This window comes from Triturus cristatus, chromosome 3_2 (assembly GCF_964204655.1).
Source record: "Triturus cristatus chromosome 3_2, aTriCri1.1, whole genome shotgun sequence".
NCBI lineage: Eukaryota > Metazoa > Chordata > Amphibia > Caudata > Salamandridae > Triturus > Triturus cristatus.
In genome coordinates, this window is record NC_140584.1 from 927,860,513 (window position 1) to 927,883,508 (window position 22,996).

Consider the following 22,996-nt stretch of genomic DNA (forward strand, 5'->3'; position numbering starts at 1 on the left):
ATGTGTAAATTCTGAGCATCAGATAATATCTCCCTTCAAAAGTATTTTTCACCTTGAGATTGTAGTACCCGCAGGTGATGAAAAATACCGTCCAGTCCTGAAAGCCTAGATGGATAACCAATTTTTTTACGTACTTTGTTTTCACTTGGGTGTGGGCCCTATGATATAGTGTTTTGATGCGTAACTCAGTTTCGTTTACCTTGCCCCCCGTATTACCTGCTGATATGACAGACAAGTTAATAATTCATCTTAATACACCTCCTTACCCATCAAGTACTTTCAACCCCCGCCCCCTTCCTTAACTTATAAAATATGTCAGGGCGACAGCTAAACCATTATTAATGTGTGGGAAGACCCAGATTTAAGGAAATTAGACAAAATATTGTTGGGCAGGTGGACTTCTCATCCTGATGATAATGATGACGATATGAAGCATATTAAGCGCTCGAATACCGAGGCGTCTTGGCGCTGGTGTGTGTAAGCGAAGAGCTGAGACTACGCTAAGTCTGCTCGGGTGTAAACAGCCGGGTTTTCAGGGTGTTTCCTGAAGAGTAATAGGTTGGATTGAAGTCTCAGAGCCACTGGCATTTTGTTCCACAGCTTTGTTGCACAACTGGACAAGGTCCTACCACCCCATCTCGCTTGTCTAGTCTTAGGGGTGCAAATCAGGCCGAGACTGGCCGAACGGAGGTTTCGGGAGGAAGTGTAAGGTGTGATCATTTCCTGAATGTCAGTATAACGCCCTTATACCCTGCGACGTAGGATGGCCCTTGGGAAGGTTCAAGAATAATAGTGCTGCGGCATTCTGTAAAGATTGCAGTTTTTTTTATCTGGACTTTGTCGATACCCAAGAACAGCGCGTTTCAATAGTCCAATTTGGACAGAAAGAGGGCCACCATTACCGTCTTCTGTAGTTTGGGAGGAATAAAAGGAAAGATCTTACATAAGGTCTTTAATAGAAAGAAACTGGCAGACGTTAGACTATTGACCTGCGCTGAGAAGTTAAGCTTGTCGTGAAAGATGACTCCAAGATTCCTGACCTTCGAGACAGGGTGGGGACATTCACCCGCCTCGGACGGCCACCCGGAGTTGTTCCACAAGGATTTCCCATTGCCAAACTCTATCACTTCAGTTTTGTATTGATCTTCAAGAAACTTAGGCTCATCTAATTCATGATATCCGTTAGACAGGTGTAAAAGCTAGCAGCTGTGGTCTCAGGCTTGTCCAATATAGATATCTCAACTTGTGAGTCGTCAGCATAAGAGACAAATGTGAAACCATATTTCCTGACGAGTCTAGCCAGCAGCGTCACATAGACGTTGAATAACGCCGGGGACAGAGCCGATCCCTGTGGGACTCCACAGGGAAGGTAGAAACTATCAGATTGTAAGCTGTCCCAGCTCAAGCTCTGTTTCCTGTCCTCCAGAAACGAGGAGAGGGGGTAAGGGATGACTCCCCAATTCCTACATCCCTCAGCCACCACACCAACACTGTGTGGTTCACGGTGTCAAATGCGGCCAACAGATCCAGGAGAACGACAATGGCCCTGCCTCCCCTCCGCTACCCTCCCCCTCCAGTCCACCACTTTCCGGACCGCTAAAAGTGCTTTTACTTTTGCAGCCCACAAACGTTGCTAAAAGCTACTTCGCCAGCCAAGAGACCACATTCAATAAAGTGCATATTTTAAAAGGCTTTACTTTCTACTTTCTCAGGTAGTTCGATATACTCACCTTTTCTAGCACACATTTTTTTTAAAAAATGTTTGTAAATGTACTGTGCTGAAAATCAAATCAATACATTTTGTGGATACATTTCCACACATTATCGTTTGCGCGCTGTATATTTTATCAGTAAAGCTATGTCTTTGTTAATGTAATGGTCATTTCAATTGAAGATGTGTTGGTTTAATTGGCAGTGCGCTACCACAGCATGCATACTCCACTTTACTCCACACCACCATACGCCTCTCTACCCATTGTCCTCCACCCCTCTCTGCTCTACCCCACTCTCCCCTGCAACAGTGCACTCTACCCCACTCTGCTCCACTCTACTCTGCGCCCCTTCACTCTGTACTGCTCTACTCTGTGCCCCTGCTCCGTGCGCCACTTTATCAGCTCTACGCCACTCTGCGCCATTACATTCTACGCCACTGCAATCTACCCTGCGCTACTCCACGCAACTGTGTTATTCGCAGTTGCACTGTTTACCACTGCACTCAACACCTCTTTACTTGAAACTAATACACTCTGCACCTCTCTACTCTGCAACACTGCACTCTACCCTGCTCCTCTCCATTCTACGCCACTTTACTCTACTCTGAAACAATCTACTCTACGCCATGGCATTCTATGCAAGTCTACTCCACACTACTGCGTTCTATGCTGCGCCCATCTACTCTCTGCCACTCTACTCTAAACCACTGCACTCTACTACAACTACTCTGCATCACTGCCGGCTACACCACTCTACACCATTCCATGCCACTCTACTATTCACCACTCTTTTCTGCACTACTGCACTCTATGCCACTGTACTCTACTCTCCACTCCGCCACTCTGGTACACTATTCCAATGCAGTGTACGCCACTACACTACTCTGCATCGTTCCACTCTACACCAATGCACTCTTCATAAAACCACTCAGTCACTCTAACCTACTCTGCACCACTGCACTCTAAAGTGAAACAATCTACTCTACGCCACTGCGCTCTACACCACTCTATTCCACTCTTCGCCATTTCACTCTGCCACTGCAATCCACCCTGCTCCACTCCACTCTAATCTACGCCGCTTCACCCAATGCCACTTTACACAAAACCAGTACACTCTACTCCACTACACCAATCTACTCTGCATCACTGCACTGTCCGCCACTGCACTCTACTCTGCAACACTCTTCACCACTTACGAACCACTCTACGTCGCTGCACTCTACACCAATGCACTCTATGCCACTCTGCTCTACAACACTATAAAACACTGCACTCTCCGCCACTGAACTCTGCAGCACTCTACCCTGCGCCACTGAGCTCTATGTATTGCACTCTACTCTGCACCACCTAAATGCGCTCTACTGCCCTCTACGCCACTACTCTCACTGCACTCTACCCTACACCACTTCACTCCGCACCATTCCACGCCATTTCACTCTGCCACTTTACACTACGCCCCTCTACTTCAGTCTTCTCTGCACAACTCTTCTGTATGCCACTGCCTACTACCCCACTGTCTTCTACCCCACTCTACTCTAAATCACTGCACTCTACACCGATGCACTCAACACCAATTTACTCAAACCCAGTGCTCTCGACGCCACTACACTCTACAACACTGTGCCACTGCACTCTACCCTGAAACACTCCACTGTACGCCACTACACTCTATTCTGAAGCAATCTTCTCTATACCACTGCACTCTACTCCACTTTCCTCGAAATCAGTGCACTCTACGCCAGTCTACTGTGCACCACTGTACTTTGCGCTACTTCACTGTAGGTCACTCTACGGCACTCCACTCTTACAGTATTCCACTCTGAGGCGCCGCTTCATTAAACTCAACTACAGTCTGACACTCTACTCCACTCTGACACTCCACTCTACTCGATGCCACTCTACAACACTCCTCCCCTCTACAACACTCCATGCGACTCCCTCTATGCCACTTTACTCCACTCTGTTCTATGACAAAACTGTCCACTCTTACATTCTATGCCATTCCACTTGACTCTACTCCACCCTATGCCATTCCACTCTCCTACACTACTCTTGCCACTCCACTCTACGACAATCTACTCTGCTCTACAACACTCATCGACACTCTGTGCCACTCCACTCTACTCCACTTTACGCCCTTACATTCTATGACATTCTACTCTACTCCCTCCACTCCATGACATTCAAATCAACTCTACGCCACTCCATACCACTCCACTTTACGACACTACACCCCATGCCACTCTCCATTGCCGCACTAATTTTTAGCCATGCTGAACAGCAGCCACACTGATGTAAAACCTATTTGCAAAGAAAATTGCTCTTGCATAGGCGAGACTTGTAGGCTTTGCCAATGCTTGTGTCCTTAGATGACATCTAACTTTAGCACCCTTAAGGTATATATAAAGGTTCTTCAGTGACTCCATGTCTCTTGGACATGTTTCCTGTCCTAGACTTCCACTCCAACCCTAATAATCTGGTACTTTTCTCTAAAGGGTTGAACTAAATTGATCCAAGGCTACAGCTCCAAGAAGAGTCATAAGGAAGTCAAGTGCTGGGAAAATGCCTTCAGGTCACCATATCTTTTTTAGTGTTTGAACATGTGGCATCACTTCACCTTAAGTAGCAAAACACAAATTGAGAAGCTTGAAATAAGGCCTTTCCCGCTGGAGAGTACATTTTAAAATGGTTATGATCTCCTGTGTGCTTGAACTTTGGTGTGCTGTTAGACAATGTAGGTTTGTTACAAAGATCTCAAAACTTCTGTTGCCTTTAGTGGCTTCCTAAAGATCCTGCTGGATTCCTTAATGCTTCCATCTGCCTTTTTCAAGACTCTACTGGTAGTGCATAGACTTAGTAGAGGCACTTGAGAATTTTATATTTGCTGACAAATATTTTTCCGATAGTTTGGTGCACCAGTAGACAATGTCAGATTGTACGTGAACTGCAGAAAAAATATAAATCAAGCAGTTTTTCAGAATGTCCATTCTTGATATATTTGAGGCTTTTTGTACTTTACTTTAAAGTAATCATTTTTGATTGACAAAGCTTTCTCTTTAGTTTGAATTGCAGCAGAAGTGGATTTATCATGCATACTGAGCCCTGATTCATTGTTTTTGAAAAAGGACACGTGGTTTTTATTTTATAATGGTTGTAACACAGGTACACAGCTCTTTCATTTTATAACATGTTGATTGATGTACGTCATTTTATGATATTTAATATAGTTTGTGATTTAACAAATGGGTATTCTCTACTGTTGCATTTGTGGCAGTTTTCTTCTGACACATCTTCCTTGTCTTGCTGCTCCTGAAGGTTGCCTTTCTTTTCCAAGATGAGCGTTTCTCATTGACTCAAAGATTTTGTTGTCCGTTCTCTCTCTTCAGATTCCAAATCCGCTCTTTGATCTAGCTGGAATAACATGTGGACACTTCCTTGTTCCTTTCTGGACCTTCTTTGGAGCGACATTGATTGGGAAAGCTATCATAAAGATGCATATCCAGGTAAATATGTGCTCTAGAAATTTTGATCTCCTTTGATTTGACTGAGACATGCTACTTTTTATTCCATATGCTCATGGCAGGTGGTACGTAACCCACCTGTGAGGGACCGTGGTCTAACCAAGTCACTATCAATAAACCTACTGGTCTCTACACTTGAAGAACAAACCCTCAACAACTGTGCAAACCGTTACCACCTTCACCACACAGGAAATAATTGGTTAGCCAAGCTATTTACTGAGGGTTTCCTCCGGATGCGGAGCTTCATAGCCATGACATACTCACATTTCATAACATGAACTCTTTCATATGGAGTAACCCTAAGACCTGTCTGACTTTAATTCCATATACTTCGCTGCTTTTGAATAATTTATTTACTTTGAGGTTGTTGCGAGCTGCCTCAAGACAGTCATCTAAGGAACACATGATTTTTTTTTTATTATTCTGTCTAACTTTGCACACTGAGCAGAGGTTTCGGTGCTTTTGTCTGATCTTTTCCATGTGCGCCCCTGGGTGAGTATGTTGGTGCATTTGGATGTAAAACACGCTCTCATGTCATGATGTTTTTGTTTGCAGAATGCTCTACCGCATTCAATAATGCACCTGAAAGCAAAATTAGCTATCACTTGATGCATCTACCTGCTGAATGAGCTGCTTCAAGTGGTGCTGCATCTACCTGTGAAAAGAGTACTTGACGTGGTAATGCGCCTGCTTGCAGAATGAGCTGCTTCACATGATAATGCATCTAATTCCAAGCTGCTTCCTGTGATGATGGATGTACCGCCAGAATGAGCTGCTTCAAGTTATGATGCCTCTGTCTCCAGAATGAGTTGCATGATCTAGTAAGGCGCCTGACTCCAGGATGAGCTACTTCACGAGATGATGCCTCTGCCTCCAGGATGGCTGCTTCATATGATAATGCGCATACCTCCAGGATGAGCTGCTACACAAGATGATGCCTCTGCCTCCAGGATGAGCTGCGATAATGTGCCTACCTCCAGGATGAGCTGCTACACAAGATAATGCCTCTACCACCAGGATGAGCTGCTACACAAGATGATGCCTCTGCCTCCAGGATGAGCTGCTTCATATGATAATGTGCATACCTCCAGGATGAGCTGCTACACAAGATGATGCCTCTGCCTCCAGGATGAGCTGCTTCAAGTTATGAGGCCTCTGTCTCCAGAATGAGTTGCATGATCTGATAAGGTGCCTGCCTCCAGGATGAGCTACTTCACGAGATGGAGCGTCTGCCTCTAGGATGAGCTGCTTCATATGATAATGTGCCTACTTCCAGGATGAGCTGCTACACAAGATAATGCCTCTACCTCCAGGATGAGCTGCTATACAAAATTATGCCTCTGCCTCCAGGATGAGCTGCTTCATATGATAATGCGCATACCTCCAGGATGAGCTGCTACACAAGATGATGCCTCTGCCTCCAGGATGGCTGCTTCATATGATAATGCGCATACCTCCAGGATGAGCTGCTACACAAGATGATGCCTCTGCCTCCAGGATGAGCTGCGATAATGTGCCTACCTCCAGGATGAGCTGCTACACAAGATAATGCCTCTACCACCAGGATGAGCTGCTACACAAGATGATGCCTCTGCCTCCAGGATGAGCTGCTTCATATGATAATGTGCATACCTCCAGGATGAGCTGCTACACAAGATGATGCCTCTGCCTCCAGGATGAGCTGCTTCAAGTTATGAGGCCTCTGTCTCCAGAATGAGTTGCATGATCTGATAAGGTGCCTGCCTCCAGGATGAGCTACTTCACGAGATGGAGCGTCTGCCTCTAGGATGAGCTGCTTCATATGATAATGTGCCTACTTCCAGGATGAGCTGCTACACAAGATAATGCCTCAACCTCCAGGATGAGCTGCTATACAAAATTATGCCACTGCCTCCAGGATGAGCTGCTTCATATGATAATGCGCATACCTCTAGGATGAGCTGCTACACAAGAGGATGCCTGCCTCCAGGATGAGCTGCGATAATGTGCCTACCTCCAGGATGAGCTGCTACACAAGATAATGCCTCTACCACCAGGATGAGCTGCTACACAAGATGATGCCTCTGCCTCCAGGATGAGCTGCTTCATATGATGTGCATACCTCCAGGATGAGCTGCTACACAAGATGATGCCTCTACCACCAGGATGAGCTGCTACACAAGATGATGCCTCTGCCTCCAGGATGAGCTGCTTCGTATGATAATGTGCCTACTTCCAGGATGAGCTGCTACACAAGATAATGCCTCTACCTCCAGGATGAGCTGCTACACAAGATGATGCCTCTGCCTCCAGGACGAGCTACTTCATGAGATGATTCCTCTACCTCCAGGATGAGCTGTTACACAAGATGATGCCTCTGCCTCCAGGATGAGAGGCTTCACGAGATGACGCGTGTAGCTCCAGAACGAGCTGCTTCATGTAATAATGCGCCTGCCTCCATAATGAGTTGCTTCATGTAATAATGTGCCTGCCTCCAGGATGAGCTGCTTCATGTGATGGTGTGTGCCTCCAGAATAAGGTGCCACTCAAGATAATGCCTCCACCTCCAGGATGAGCTGCTTTGCGTGATGGTGTGTGCCTCCAGAATCCGCTGCCACATAAGACGATGCCTCTGCCGCCAGGATGAGCTGCTTCACAAGATGGTGCGCCACACAAGATGGTGCTTCTGCCTCCAGGATGAGCTGCTTTGCGTGATGGTTTGTGCCTCCAGAATGAGGTGTCACACAAGATGATGCCTCTGCCTCCAGGATGAGCTGCTTCACGAGATGTGTGTGCCTCCAGAATGAGCTGCTTTACGTGAGGATTCCGCCGCCTGCAGCATGATTGGTTTCTCATGATGATGCATCCGTGTATAGAATGAGCTTCTTCTGACCATACTTTTACCTTTAGACACAGGTGTCTCTCGTGACAGTGCTTCTACCTGTACAATAAGCTGCTTTACATAATTATCGATCTGTATATAGAATGAGCTGCCGGCTCATGATTGTGTATGTTCTGTAGGTTTTATTGCTTCGCACAGCATTGCTTTTCTGTAAATTGAGCTGGTTTGTATAACATTGGGTCTGCTAGCAGATTTGGGATACTACATTATGATACCACGTGATTCATGCAGAATACGCTGCTTCATATGTTGATGCTTTCCCCTGCAGAAAGAGCAGTTTCACCCCATTGACTACCTACAGAATGTGGCATATAAAATGGCTGTGCAGTCCATGCAATGAAAAATGAATTCCAGCCACAAGACGTTATGCAGCCACATAACCTGGAGGACTTTGTCTGACCAATATGGACAAGCGAAGATGTATACAATATCGTAACCATGTTTACAGTTAGCCCATTTGTTCCTGAAATGACCACCTGGCCGTCATCGTTGCTCCTTGAAGAAAACTTGCTAAGAGACGGTAAAGGCTTCGACATACATACTTTATTGGATGGGTACTAGCTTGACACTTCACTCCCAATACCATGAAAGATGAAAATTGGTAATTTCCTACATCCTGAAGCTCCCTACTTTGAGGAACACGAACATTTTCTTAATCAAGAAATCTGCAGCCAGGCATCTATGGTTCTGAGTTACCATGGACATATTCACCCATTCCATGGCTTTCCATCATCCATTTTACAATATTGCGTTCTCATTACATCCAAATAATTCACAGAATAATTTACAGATCGTCTTCACCTACGGTCTGTTTCTTCAGTCCGCACCTTTGCGGTGAATATCAAGAAAATATGACACTTATTGCTGAACTCTTCTCTAGACCAGCTGAAGCAGCACTCTTCATATCATGGCCCTCTTATCTGAAAAGATAGGAGAGGCTCAATTGAGCTTATGCCTACAGGAAGCCAGGCTGAAATTCAGCTTCTTTAAGATCATATTCAATTGGCTCTGGACACGTGCACACCTACACAAAGTGCCTACATTCACAAATAACCTGCTGGAGATCACACCATTTAAACTCTGGTCTTATCCATGTGTTGTCGTACTGCCCCAACCACGAGAGGGTGTTAAAACAAAATTGGTCAGAAATTATATCGATAAGTGACTACAACTGAAGAAGATCCTAAACGAAGTCCAGCTGTCAAACTTGATGAATCACTGCAGGAGATAGATTGATACCTACCTCACTGTTACAGAAGCGTACATAATAAGCATATGGAGGCTGACAGAGGCTCTGTAATCCAAGGACTGATTACAAGAAATGGGATTGACCTACTAGGAAACTGATGTGCTACTACAGGTCCAAATCCAGGATTTTTAACAGATGAGGTATCCCCTCCTGAAGCAACATTTGGATTACCCACATGCCCTTTGGTCATTACAATCCTCCTGTTTTCTCAACATCCTACCGGCTGTTTCAAAGGTACTTAGTTTGAGTGGACAGTGAACTGGCACGTAGTACCACCACCCCACCCCCACCCCCACCCCCACCCCCACCCCGCCACACCCAATCCATACTGTCATCCCATTTTGAGAGAATAGAAATTGTCTAATGCTGTATATTACTAAGATTTCCCCACCCACCCTTATCATTCCCCGCACCCCCCATCCTGAAGGTGTGATCTTTACACCATTTCTTCATTGTCTACTCAATGTCGGCTTCCATCCTCCCACTATTGCATTCCCATTTTTTAAAACTGTTGGAACATGTATATTGCCACTATGATTTGGGATTTATGTTTTATGTCAAGTGCACGGTTTCTTTTAATAAAAAACCAATAAAAAAATTGTTCCAAAGTCAGATTTATGATGTATACCCCTAACCTCCGATTCCTCACCTTTAGAATATTCTGTAGGTGTCATACTGGATCCGGAAACATTTCAGCAGTGCTCCTGCGCGCTAGTAGGTGGCGCCGTGGAGCTGCATATAAGTGCCACCCTTGCTCGTTAATGTCCATTTATTTATTTCCATGTCCTCTGCTCTCTATTTCACCGGTCTTCCTACAACTTCTGAACAAGGGGACAGTGTCCTTTCCTAAAACTATAGGCTTCAAACCATGCCAATACTGATGGAAACAAGTGTTTACGGCTCCTCGTGAGGTTTGTCTCTAGTGTCTGGGCTTGGGGCACAACTTAGTCGTGTGACAAGTGCCCCATTATAAACCCGAAGGCATCCGGGACTGAGAAACAAAGCAGTACATTGTCTAGCACAAGAAGTCGTGGGCTTAAGTCTTGTTTCCACTCCAACTTCAAGGTTCATTCCCACTTCTGCAGGTCAACTTTAAAGTAAAAATCCTCTGGTTAGTAGGAGAGGAGTGGCAGTATTACAATGTTATTTGGTCTCCCTCTAGATCTCCAATTGGGCGCTTATTCCTCAGTTGGTCCCGTGGACTCCGAATTCCTCAGGGCATCTGCGACCTTGCAAAAGATCAAAGCTTTAAGGAGGTCTTGTTGCCAATATTTGGCACTGTAGTAGCTCCTCTTATACGCCTCAGGGACCTAAGGAACCACAGTGGTAGTCAGTTGGGTTACCACCACCAGGTCCGTTTTATGCATCGTATAACGCCCTTGGACCTGTCTCAGGCTGTGCACTAGCTCTGGTACAGACTTCCTCTTAAGCGTCACAACCAGCGTTGGTCCCTTCCTCATACACACGTATCAACTTCTGCCAGTGCAGATTTCAGTACCATCCCAACCAGTATCGGGCTATGAAATTACTAAAGCCAAACTGTTCACCATACAGACGGATTCCAAATGTGTAGCTTTTCTAGAGTGGACGCGCCCTTAGAGGCTACCTTATCTGTTTGGCTCAGATTCTGATCAAAGCTTGCCACCTCCAAGAGATGATGGTGGTGGGGTTGCGGAATGATTAACCCGCTCATTATGGTGATACTTTTTACATGGACTTGAAAGAGGCCAGCATGCTTAATAACTTCACCTAATACAGGTTTGAACTCGCCATTTAGGCCCCCAACGGAAAAGCATGCTTCATCTGCAGTGGTAACTCGATAAGAAACTAAGGTCTTGGACAGACAGCTTCAACGGTTGCCCTCCAGTGAGGTTAAGACAAATGTCCTTAAGGAAATCTTGCAGCTATTGCCAGCCACATCTGAGCCCCTGTTCCTGTTTTATTAGGTCCTCACTATCACTTTAATTGGCACTTGGTCAAATCCCTGTTCTTTCCCACCCAGGACTAGTCAGGTGGCCAGGCATCACAGACCAGCACCTGTTGACCCTTGATTTTCTCACTAAACATCCAACTCCTGAAAGTCTGATGGTTCAGGGGCTTCAGCCAGCAAAGTGAAGCCTAGCGTATTCCCTACAACTTCCCTAGACAAAGAGTCCTAAGAGGATTGAAGTATTCTCTTCAGCTAGCCAAGCACTCAGGTTAGTCAATGTAGTTTGTTTTTTGGGCAGATATATGCATGCTGTCTAGGTCACAGCAATTTAGATCTTGCTGGTGGTCCCAGCATACCTTAGGACATCACAGGGTCAAAGTAGTTAGGGTGTGGCCGAATGCGTGATTCGTGGTGGCCTTGATACGACTGATTGTCTGAGAAGGGCAGTTGGTGCTAGTGTGGTGCTCCGCAGCCATGCATGAATGCTCTTCATAGGCTTTTCTGGAAATAGACAGAGCTCTCTCATGAATATGTATTTCAATAACTCGGGTCTGTTCAGTAAAAAAGATTCTGCTTTTCAATGAGAGTAGGGTCAAAGCTTGTACTCTGGGCCTTCTGCGTCATGCCAAGCAGTTTTCTTTTTACCAGATTTGGAAATTCAAATGCTATTCTAAGGGTGCAGGCCTATTGGCAGTGTCAGTCTCATCAACCTCTTTGGCACTCACCCCGGCCCTTTCGAGCCCTGGGCTGTGGATTGGACTGGCGATATGCAGGCCACTGAAAGCACCAGTCTTCCCAGTCCCCTTGTCTTGCGATAACAAACACGAAGCAGCTTTAGCTTGCTATTAGTGATGCACAACCACCCTGGGGGGGACATGAGCGAGCACTTTCTACCAGTGTGGTGCTCCAAAACGTCCGACAAATGGGTTCTGCAAATTGTTCACTGTGGTTATGGCCTACCCTTTCTTTCTGCTCCACTAAATGATCCCCCCCCCCCCCCCTCCCCACATCAGAGCGCCTCTCGGGGGAACACCTGTCCATTGTGGTGCAAGAGGTGCAAGTTTTACTCTTAAATGCTCCATCAAGAGCCTTCTAAATTCGAAAATAGAAGAGGATGGCTACTCTTGCTATTTCCTCATGCTGAAAATGGATGGGGCCTTTGGCCCATTTTAGATCCTCATCCTATGAATGCCTTTCTGTGGAAGGACAAATACAAAATGTTGAAGCTGGCCAAGATGTCTGCTCTGGACCTAACCGACCTTATGGTCTCTTTGGACCTAAAGGTTGTGTATTTTCATATACCAGTCATGCAGCCCCACAGATGTTACCAGCGGTTTAAGCTAGGGCAGAAGCATTTTCTGTTTGCTGCTCTCTCTTTCAGCCTTACCAGTGCTGCTCTGTGTTCTTGAAAGTGACGGCTGTGGATGGTGCCCATCTTTGGAGGTCGGAGATAGCAGTTTTCCCCTACCTTGAAGACTGGCTATTAAAGGCAGGTTCTCCACAGTCAGTCGTGGAAAACCTCCAGACAGCGGCAAACCTACTGACATCATTGAGGTTTGGAATCAATGACCTGACAACTTTTCAGAGGCTTCCTATCATACTCTCGGTCCTGAATATGGTTCAGTTCATGGCCATCCCTCCTCGCAGAGTCTAAGACATCCGGACTATGATCCCAGTGATTGAGCCTCGATGCTGGATCTCAGTAAGAACAGCTGTGAGGCTTCATGGCTCTTTAACCGCTTGCATCCTCCTTATCGAGTACACCAGGTGGCATATGCAGGCTCTGCAATGGAATTGAAAGTTCCAGTGGGCACAGCACCAGGGAAACCTTCAGATGCCACCTTCAGATGCCCTTTTGATTTTGGAGAGCATTGCACACAATCAGCAGTGGTGACTGCTCGATCACAATTAGTCCAGTGGCAGAGCCCTTTCCTTTCCACTCCCCGAGTTGAAGGAGGTTACGGATGCGTCACTGCAGGGTTGGGTAGGTCAGAATTGGCGATCAGAGGACTCTGGTCTCCGGTGGATTCTCAACTCCATATCAGTCTGCTGTAGTTAAGAACCATTCATCTGGCAATCAAGGCCTTCCTGTTGTCCTTCAAGGAGAGGCTGGTGCAGGTTCTAACAGACAACACCACCGTCATTTGTCACTGCAAGGTGGAGTAGGTTCATGAGTCCTGTGGCAATAGGCTCTGCGCCTCTGGAGTTGGCTGGAGCATTGGGTCATTTCCCTGACAGTGAACCACCTGGTGGGATCCTTGAAGGCATGGACATATAAGCTCAGCCGAAAGCATTGGGCAATCACAAATGACATCTAACACCTTAGGTTGTTATGTTTTCATTTCCGGTACAAAATCCCCAGATAAAGAATTCAATAAACAGGCAGCGGAAAATGGTCCGACCTTGGAATAAGTTGGATGTGGGCGCGCTTCAATCTGCTTTAGCCCAAAACGCCCCACTACCCTTAGAAGACCCAAATGAAGCCGTAGCTGCATTTGAGGACTGGCTGAGAAAATCAATAGACCAAAGTCTACCAGCTAAATGCATCTCTAGCCACAGGCCCAGACCTACTGAACCTTGGTATACTGAGCAGCTTAGGACACAAAAACAAAAATGTCGTCATCTGGAAAGGAGGTGGAGACTATCACCCGATCTGGAGAATAAAGCTAACTATAAATTAGCCTTACTTGAGTATAAAAAACTCATCAGTAAAGAAAAAACTAGTCATTTCGCTACGGCGATGCTGACAGCAAAAAATGTGTCAAAAGAACTTTTCTTGACAGTAAAACGATTAGCCAAATACACTGAGGCTGTTGATTCACCCAAAACCCAGGCATTCTGCGACAGGGTGGCTATGTTTTTCCAAGATAAAGTTAAGGAGGTTTACGACCGTTTCGCTAAACCCACGGTTCAAGAAATAGCTGCCTTTTCAGTGGCTACAGCCAGACTTGGGACTGCCGGTATTGCGCCAGGCACCCGCGCTGATTGTAGCGATCCTCCTGAATTATCTACTTTTCCGCCACTGACAACGGAAGCAACAATAAACTTGCTAAAATCCACCAAATCAGGTTCTCCACTGGACCTATGCCCTCCAAAAATCTTTCATCTTTTACCTGAGATTTTTGCGTCTCACTTGATGCCCATTTTTAATCAAATGTTTTTATCTGGCACATTCCTCACCAGCTGGAAGCTGGCCTCCGTGCTCCCCCTTTTAAAAAAAAAAAACACATTTTGATGATATTGATCCTAAGAACTACCGCCCGATCTCCAGACTGCCACTACCAGCAAAAATGGCGGAGAAAGCCATGAATAATATTCTATCAGAATATATTGAAAGGAATGATTTCTTTGACGCTCAATTCGGGTTTCGAGAATATCACAGTACTGAATTGGCATTGATCACAGCTTCAGAAATGAATAGGCAAACCGTCGACTCGGGGGGCAGTGCAGCACTTGTGCTGCTTGACCTCTCGGCGGCGTTTGACACGGTGAACCATCAGAAACTCCAGGAAGTTCTAAAGGGAATCGGCGTCCAAGGGAATGCACTTACCCTACTTAAATCATTCTTGTCGGATAGGGAACAATTTGTGGCTTAAGATAACCTTAGATCACCCAATTTTATATTACCATGTGGGGTGCCACAAGGATCCTCCCTAAGCCCCACTCTTCTTAATATTTATGTTGTACCATTGGCGAAACTGATCAGGTCCTTGGGTTTTTCTGCTGTTTCCTATGCAGACAATACGCAGATTATCGTCTCAGTGTCAGGTTCCCCCACTGACACTTTGAAACAGTTCTATTCCTGCCTCCTTCAGGTTGGGGAATGGATGGCTACTAATTGCTTAAAACTTAACTCCAGCAAGACAGAGGTTTTACTTTTCGGTGCTCACACTAACTTCTGGTCACCTGATCTCTGGCCCCTGGAATTGGGGCCACTACCAACGCCAGTGACCATTTGAATACCACGTCAATCAGGTTACCTCTCTCTCCTTCTATACGTTAAAAATTCTATGAAAAATCCTACCATTCATCCCAGCTGAGCTCCGTAAATTAGTGGTTTCAGCACTTGTCCTCTCAAGGGCCGACTACTGCAATGGGCTCTTTATCAACCTCCGGGAAAAAATGCCTAGCTAAATTGCAGGTTGGGCAGAATGCAGCAGCCAGGCTCCTGTTGAACATCTCAAGACACAAATCTGTGTCAATGGCACTCAAGGATCTACACTGGCTGCCAATAAAAAGACGTATAGAGTTCAAGGCTCTATGTATTTTCTTTAAGACCACACAAAACATAGGACCAGGATTTTTAAAACGGAATTTGATACCCTACGTTCCAGCACACAATCTTCGCTCATCCTCTGCAAATTATCTTGTTGTTCCCAGGGTGAAAAAATGCTCCTGGGGGGGGGGGAGAAGCTTTTTATTGGGCGCAACTAGGTTGTGGAACTCTCTCCCAATAAAACTGAAACAGGAGAAAAATCTGTTATCTTTCAGGAAGGCGTTAAAGACTTGGTTGTTTAGTCTTTAAAGTCCCTGCAAACTCCTTAGCTGAAATCCTGTCTCAATGAGCAAGCGCCTTGACACCCTCAGGTGATTGTTCGCGCTCTATAAGTCGCCATTTCATTTCAGGTGGCACAGGGCATCTGGCAGTTAGGAGAACCCTGGCTAGATCTTTTATCCACTGTCAAGAATGTGCTCTGTCAAAGGTTTTGATTTGGACTTGGAGTTTATGATGCAACATTTGTGTCTGGAATGGAACACAGTGATCCTGTACGCTTTTCTGCCCTACCTCTCCTACCATGAGTTCTAAAAATGATCTAGATCGACATGGGCCCATGTCATCCTAATGGCTATGCATTTAGCAAGGAGTGTGTGCTAATGGAACTTCTGGGAATGAGCATCTGCCCTCTGATCAGGCTCCCACTTCAAGAGGCTCTCCTGTCTCAGTGGCAGGACCCTTCACCCAAACCTCCGCAATCCACCCCTCCATTTGTGGAGATTTAGTGGCAACAGTTGACTGCATTTGATCTTCCACCTGAAGTGGTGGATGTCCTCAGACATCCTTACACAAAGAATATTTATGCTGGGTGCTAGGGCAAACGTGTGACCTGGTGCGAAGTCTGCAAGACAGACCTATTAAAAGCTACACTGTCCGATAACCTAGTGTTTGTTATATCTTTAACCAAGCAAGAACCTGCCTTAGGCACTATAAAATGTTGTTTTCCAGACCTTTCGGGCTTTTCACTTTTACCAGACTAGACTTTTTTGACACCTGTTGTGTTGTGGTTTATTAAAAGTTTGTCCTCCCGTTTGTGATGCCACAGTGGTACCTTCATTTGGTCTAGAAATTTTCATGTGTAAACCCTTCGAGCCGAGGCACAGCTACTCATTATCTCTTCTGACCTTAAACACTGTCTTCCTCATTGTGAAGCCTTCAGCTCATCGCAAGAGTGAACTTAACACAATGCCGGTGCGACTACTTCCACCTTTTTTCTGGAAAAACTGGAGTTGAGGACTCTGGCCGCCTTCTTACCTAAACTCCTTTCCACTTTGGACGATCTATTTTTTTCCCGGCATTCTTTGCCAAAAAGAAGAGAAGAGGCTCAATTGACTGGACCCCAAAACAGCTTTAAGCTTTTACATCGATCAGCTTTTTGTGGGTTTCTTTGGGGCCCAAAAAGGGAAGGCTGTTCAGAAAAGGATTCTGTCGAGATGAATTGAGATCTGCTATGCACACTAGGCAAAAAGCAGCCTCCAGTAGGGCTGAAAGCCCTTTCCACAAAAGAAAGGCTGCTACCACTGCGTTGACATGCGAAGTGCCTGTCCTTGACATCTGCCAGCCTGCGACAAGGGCATTGGTGGACTTGTTCATGAAGCATCACTGCCTTGACTACCAGGTCTGACTAAAAGTTCATTTCGCCTGTTTCGGTCCTGCAGGGCTTTAGGGTCTGAATCCACTCCTCAGACCCTCCACCTTTGGAAGGTACTGCTTTGATATCTATTCTAAAGGTGAGACATCTGTGGTTAGAAGTATCCATTACAAGTACAAGTTACTTGCCTTCAGTAAGGGTCATTCTGGTGGATTTTCAAACTGTATTGTGTATTGTATTGTAGTCGGTCTTGTATAGCGCGTAGTTACCCTTGGGCATCCCAGCGCTTGATCAACCATACCCTAACCGAGAGCAGGAGAGGCACATCACAGAGGAAACAAGTACGTTTTCAGCAGTTTCCGGAAGCGCAGGGTGCCAGTTTCTGAGCGCAATTCCTGCGGAAGCGCATTCCAGAGGGTAGAGATCTGTACTGCGAATCTTCTGCCGCCCGTGCGGGCCTTGTACACCCTAGGGGCCTTGAGTAGAAGTTTCTGATCCGAGCGAAGGGCTCTGGAAGCTTTATAGGGAACCACAAGTTTAGATAGTATAGGGGGGCCCTTGCCCTGCAGGAGTTTATGGGCAATACAGAGGGACTTGAACTTGACTCTCTCCCGAACTGGGAGCCAATGCAAGATCTTCAATGCTGGTCTCGCTGACTGCCTTCTAGGAGCATTGGTCAGCAATCTGGCCGCAGCATTTTGCACTTGCTGGAGCTTATTCAGCGTGGACTCTGGGGCACCGAGGAAGATCGCATTACAGTAGTCTAATCTAGATGTGATCAGACCCTGAATAAGAAGCTTCCTGGAAGTAGGGGGGAGAAGGGGTAGGACCTTACGGGCAGAGCGAAGAAGCCCGAAACAGATCCCTGCCGTTTTCTTTGCCTGCGTCTTGAAAGAGAGGTCTTGTTCTAACCAGACACCCAAGCTCTTAATCTCTTGTTTGGAGCAGGGGAGATCTCCTAGGCAGCTAGGCCAGCATGACATAGGGAAAGGGGGAGCCTTGTGCCCTAGAAGCATAATTTCGGTTTTGGATCCATTGAGTTTCTAAGCTGAATCACACATCCAGGTATAAACCTGGGACAGGCATTGATGCAATACCTCCGGGTTCTTCACCAATTGGGAGAGGGCAACCACCAATTGGGTGTCGTCAGCGTAGCTGACGATCTTTATCCCAAAAGGTGTCACCACATCCTCTAGGGGAGCCATATACACATTAAATAGAGTGGGACTCAAGGAGGAGCCTTGAGGGATTCTCACAGACTCATCCACCTCCCTGTTCTGTGAACTGGACTATTTTTTCCCTTATCTAAAAGGTCCTAATTTAGAGATCTGGACTCGGATCATGCCAATCTGGCGATGGGCTCTGTGTCTAAGGGCACTGACTTCAGCATGGATTGGTGGCACTTGTAAGTACTTCTTTTTGTACGATCGCCCCAAAGTTTTTTGACTACTTGTAGAACAAACAGCAGCATCAAAGTGCACTGAGGCCTGCTGATCAGACCTCAGTGCCCTGACCCTAAAGTGTATATCGATTTGACTGTACCCAATTGGAAATGGACAACTTATCTGTAAGTCCCTAGTATAAGGTTCCCTGGTACCCAGCGCATGTAAGTTAGAAGTGTACACCAGGGCTTGCAGCATTGGTTGTGCCACCCTGGAGGTCCCCCAAGTAAAATGAGTCCTCCAGAATACTACTGTAGACTGGCAGAGCAGTCCTGCACTACTTGCCCGGCTTTGCCTTCAAAAAAGCAATGGCAAAGGCCACTACTTCCCCTGTACATCTGTGTAAGTCCGCCCACTAGCGGGCCTACTAAGTCTTAAGGCAGGGTGCAACATATAACACGGACACGACATGTTGTATTACTTGTCCTGACAGTAAACACGCAAAAACACTGTTTTTACTGTGGAAAGACTTGGTCGCCCTATTGGCGAGTACAGTATTACACATTGACCCCTCAGCTGTGCTAACTCCTGAACGGCACAACCAAAGTGGGCACTCCAAGGTATCAAACAACTCTTTACATTGAGCCAGACTTGTTTCTCACGTCGAAATGAATGTAACTTGTTGCAGTGGACAGCTTTTACAAAGCTGCCAGTTAGTTGCCATTAAAAACTCATGTGTCTTCCCAGGCACATGTGGAGCCTGCTCCACGAGACAGCTTTCTGCCTTCTTGAAGAGCTGTGCCAACGACTCGCAGGAAAGAGAACAATGAGGGATTGCAGGCTAGGGAAGTGTTACCTCCCTCCTGCAGGACAGGAAGGACATGGGTGTTAGCTCCAAAAGGCAGGTGTCAAAGGGAAAGCAGCCTTTGAAGGGCAAATGTGTAACACTAGGATGGAGGGCCGCCCCATTGTTTAAGCAGATGGACTGGCTTCCCTAGGGTTGTGTAGCCCTGAAGTAGCCACACGACATGGGTGGGCTAGGGAGGTCTGAACACCAAGAAATGTGTCCCGCCATCTGGGGAGTGGGTATAATGGTGCATCCAGGGATAGCCCGATGCCACACTCCACAGAATTTGTCACCATGTGAGAGGGAACCTGGTTGCCCATTGGCACCAAGCCCTCCAATCTCATCTGGCTTGGAAGAAGAACCGAAGAAAGTCTGCTGTGCTGCACTGAAGCACCAGCAAAGGGAGGCTGCACTGTCAAAGACTGCATCTGGTGGCTAGCAAAAAGAGGGAATGTGCCTGCTGTGTTCTGCTGGGGGGGGGGGGGGCTTTCTCCATAGCCCAGTCAGGCCAAGAGAACTGCAAGAGCCTGACCTACTGGCCTCCTCTTAGCAGCACAGGGACCCGACAGCTGAAAAAGCCTGATGGGGCAAGTTGGTAATGCTCCTTTTGGTGTAAAGTCTATCTAACCTCTGATTCCTCCCTGCTCTTTCACCTTCAAGCTCTCTGAAGTGGCCTCTTTTTAACATCTAAAAAGGTCTTTAGGTAGGAATCTGCACACTGGCACTGAAGATGGTGTGTCGCTCCATAGCTTAGAGCACAGACAGAGCCAAGCAAGAAACTGACATCAGCGCACAATGGTTGCCCTTTTTATGTGGCTCTGCTCTGTCATTTCCACTGGAGTATGGAGCAAGTGCCGAACCACTTGGTGTCACCTAGAGTGGTGCAGGAGCATTGCTGAAAGGTTTCTGATCCAGTCTGACAGCTACTGTCTGTGGCATAGTTTCATTAGTGTTGTACCATACACCTGTGTTCGAGGCATGTGGGCTGCTGAATTCATATCTGTGCATAGATCGCCGCCTAGTGTTGGGTCCGGATGTTTGCACGTTGTTGTCCTGGAAGAGTCTTCGAAGTATCCTGAGATAGGTGACTCCTCCCCTGGACTACAGTGCGCATGGGCATCCTCTCCATCCTCAGATTGTTTTTTTCCGCCATTGGGTTCGGATGTGCTTATCTTGACTCAAGTTAGGAAAATCTAGTTTCAGGCCAAAAGGCCTTTAGTTTTTGACGGTACGGTTTCCGATCGGTATCGACAGTTTACAGACTAGTTTCGCGATTTTAACAACTTTTCGGATCCATTCAATCCGAACATCGACCGAACTTCGACGATGGAATCGAGGACCCCATTCAAGCGGTGTCCTGTTTGCCACGCCAAATAACCCCATATCGACGTCCACCCGGTGTGTAACAAATGCCTCTCACCGGATCATGACGAATCGAAATGCATGGCCTGTGCCCGATTCCGATCCAAGAAGACTCTACGGAATCGACGAGCCGCGCGACTGGAAGCGCAGCAAGCGGCACCGGCCCCGGCCAACATCTTCAGCACCGAGGACGAAGATGTCGAAAGCGTGGAAAATACACCCTCCAGCCCCACTTCCGAACACGGTTCCCGATCGGAAGATGTCGAAGAAGAGCTTATTCACAGGGAAGAAGCTGACGATGAGGTAGGAGACTACGATGAGGCCTTAGGGGCCGAAGAAGGTAGCTCCGGTGAGGAGCAAGGCCTACCCGTCCAAATGGAGGATATCCCAATGGGTCAGTCGACGGCTCCGGTCGAGGGATCGCCTTCGGGCCTTACCCAAGACCAATCCTGCAGTTCCTCGGCCCCGCCCTCTGGCCCGGCCACGGACATTCAGCAAGAGCCATTGTCACCTAAAAAGACTGGTTTCCCTACCACTAAACCGAAACCACTCATCGCACCGGTTCAACAGAAACCAAAAGTGAAACTGACACTGGTCGGCTCGAGGACCACCACACCTTCGACGCCAGCCAAACCCGTCGGCTCCGACCGCACCAAACGGGACTTCGGTGCCGAACTCGCTGCAGCCGATGTCGGCGCCGACCCAAAAAGGAAATCTGTCGGTACCGTCAAAGCGCCGAGGCCCCCGGCACCGAAAAAATCGGCACCAGCCATCAAGGTGAAAATGGCCACTGCATCGCTATCCACCTCAAAGGCAGCGACTAAGGTACATTCATCGACGACGTCGTCGGCTCCTACCCCTCTTCGGCTCGATGACCCGGTGACTTCGAAGAAGTCCACGCCTGCCGATACGGAACCTATCGGCGCCAAAGAACCATCAGCGTTCCAGGTGCAACAAGTGGCAGCGTCCTTGAAACGCATCAGGGAAAAGGCAGCCCTCCAGACCTCGTCGGGCTCCGAACCGAAACGGGCACAGAAGGCACCTTCGGCACCGGACAACATCACCTTTGGTCTGCCGCCATCCACGGCGCCGAAAATGTTCGAAATCAGAACCCGCGTCACACAGACAAGGTCCCCATCTACCGAACACTCGACTACTGGGACATCGCCGTCCCACTTCATCGACGCCGACACCGGCAGGCTTATGCTCCAAAAGCGGAAGATCACTTCAGGGCACGCTTTGGACTCTTATAGGATCCCGCTGAAACAAAAAATGTCGGCGGAATCGGAACCAGTTCTTTATGAACGCATCCACACCTCTTACACAGATCCATCATTCTCTCCAACGCACTCCGACACGGCTGCAGTGGAGGACTACATGGGTGACGACACCATCTACCCCGAAGACATGGACCCTGAGGGCCAGCAAGACCCTGATCAGGTCTGGGATGACCCCGTAGAGCCTGGTGCCGCCCTGGATACACAGGACACGCAACTTTATGGCGCAAAAACGTCCCCCACAGAGGACACTGCTGCATTCAACGCCCTCATTGAACGTGCCGCAGCCAATCATGGAGTGCAACTCCACTCAGACACTATCGAGGATGATTTCTTGGTGGACACTTTCGCATCCTCAGAGAGGACTGTTAAAACTCTGCCCATGTTAAAGGGTGTCCTAAAGCCAGCAAAGGACATTTTCAAAGAAACCACCAGGGCACGGGTCATAAACCCCAGGATCGAGAAAAAATACAAACCCGCACCTGGGGACCCCACGTACATTAGGAGCCAGTTGCCTCTGGACTCCATTATAGTTGCCAATGCTCGCAAACGAGCACACTCGCAGACAACTGGTGATGCTCCTCCCCCGGACAAAGAGTCCAAGGTTCTAGAAACCTCCGGCAAACGGATTGCAGCCCAGGCAGCAAACATATGGCGCATCGCCAATACACAGGCCCTCCTAGCTCGCTACGACCGTTCACACTATGACACATTAGAGATCCTACTCCAACACCTGCCAGAGGAGTACAAAGAGGCAGCGGAGATCCTCATCAGGGAGGGACAACTGCTCACAAACGCATCCATCAAGTGTGTACTGGATGCCGCAGACACAGCTGCAAGGGCAATAAACACTAGCGTCATGCTACGACGACACGCCTGGTTACGAATCTCCGGATTCAAACCGGAAGTCCAAAATAACATCCTCAATCAGCCGGTCGACCACCCCTACTACTTATTTGGACCGGAGG

At 47.3% G+C, this 22,996-nt stretch overlaps 1 protein-coding gene across 6 annotated transcripts in view; it reads left to right on the forward strand.

Annotated features, from left to right (window-relative positions):
* VMP1 (vacuole membrane protein 1) overlaps positions 1-22,996 on the forward strand; it is an 810,872-nt gene that overhangs the window by 669,527 nt on the left and 118,349 nt on the right. For all 6 annotated transcript variants that reach the window (XM_085649403.1, XM_085649406.1, XM_085649404.1 and 3 more), the window contains one exon: positions 5,099-5,215. In XM_085649403.1, coding sequence (XP_085505529.1) covers positions 5,099-5,215 — 117 coding nt within the window. The remainder of the gene's footprint in view (positions 1-5,098; positions 5,216-22,996) is intronic.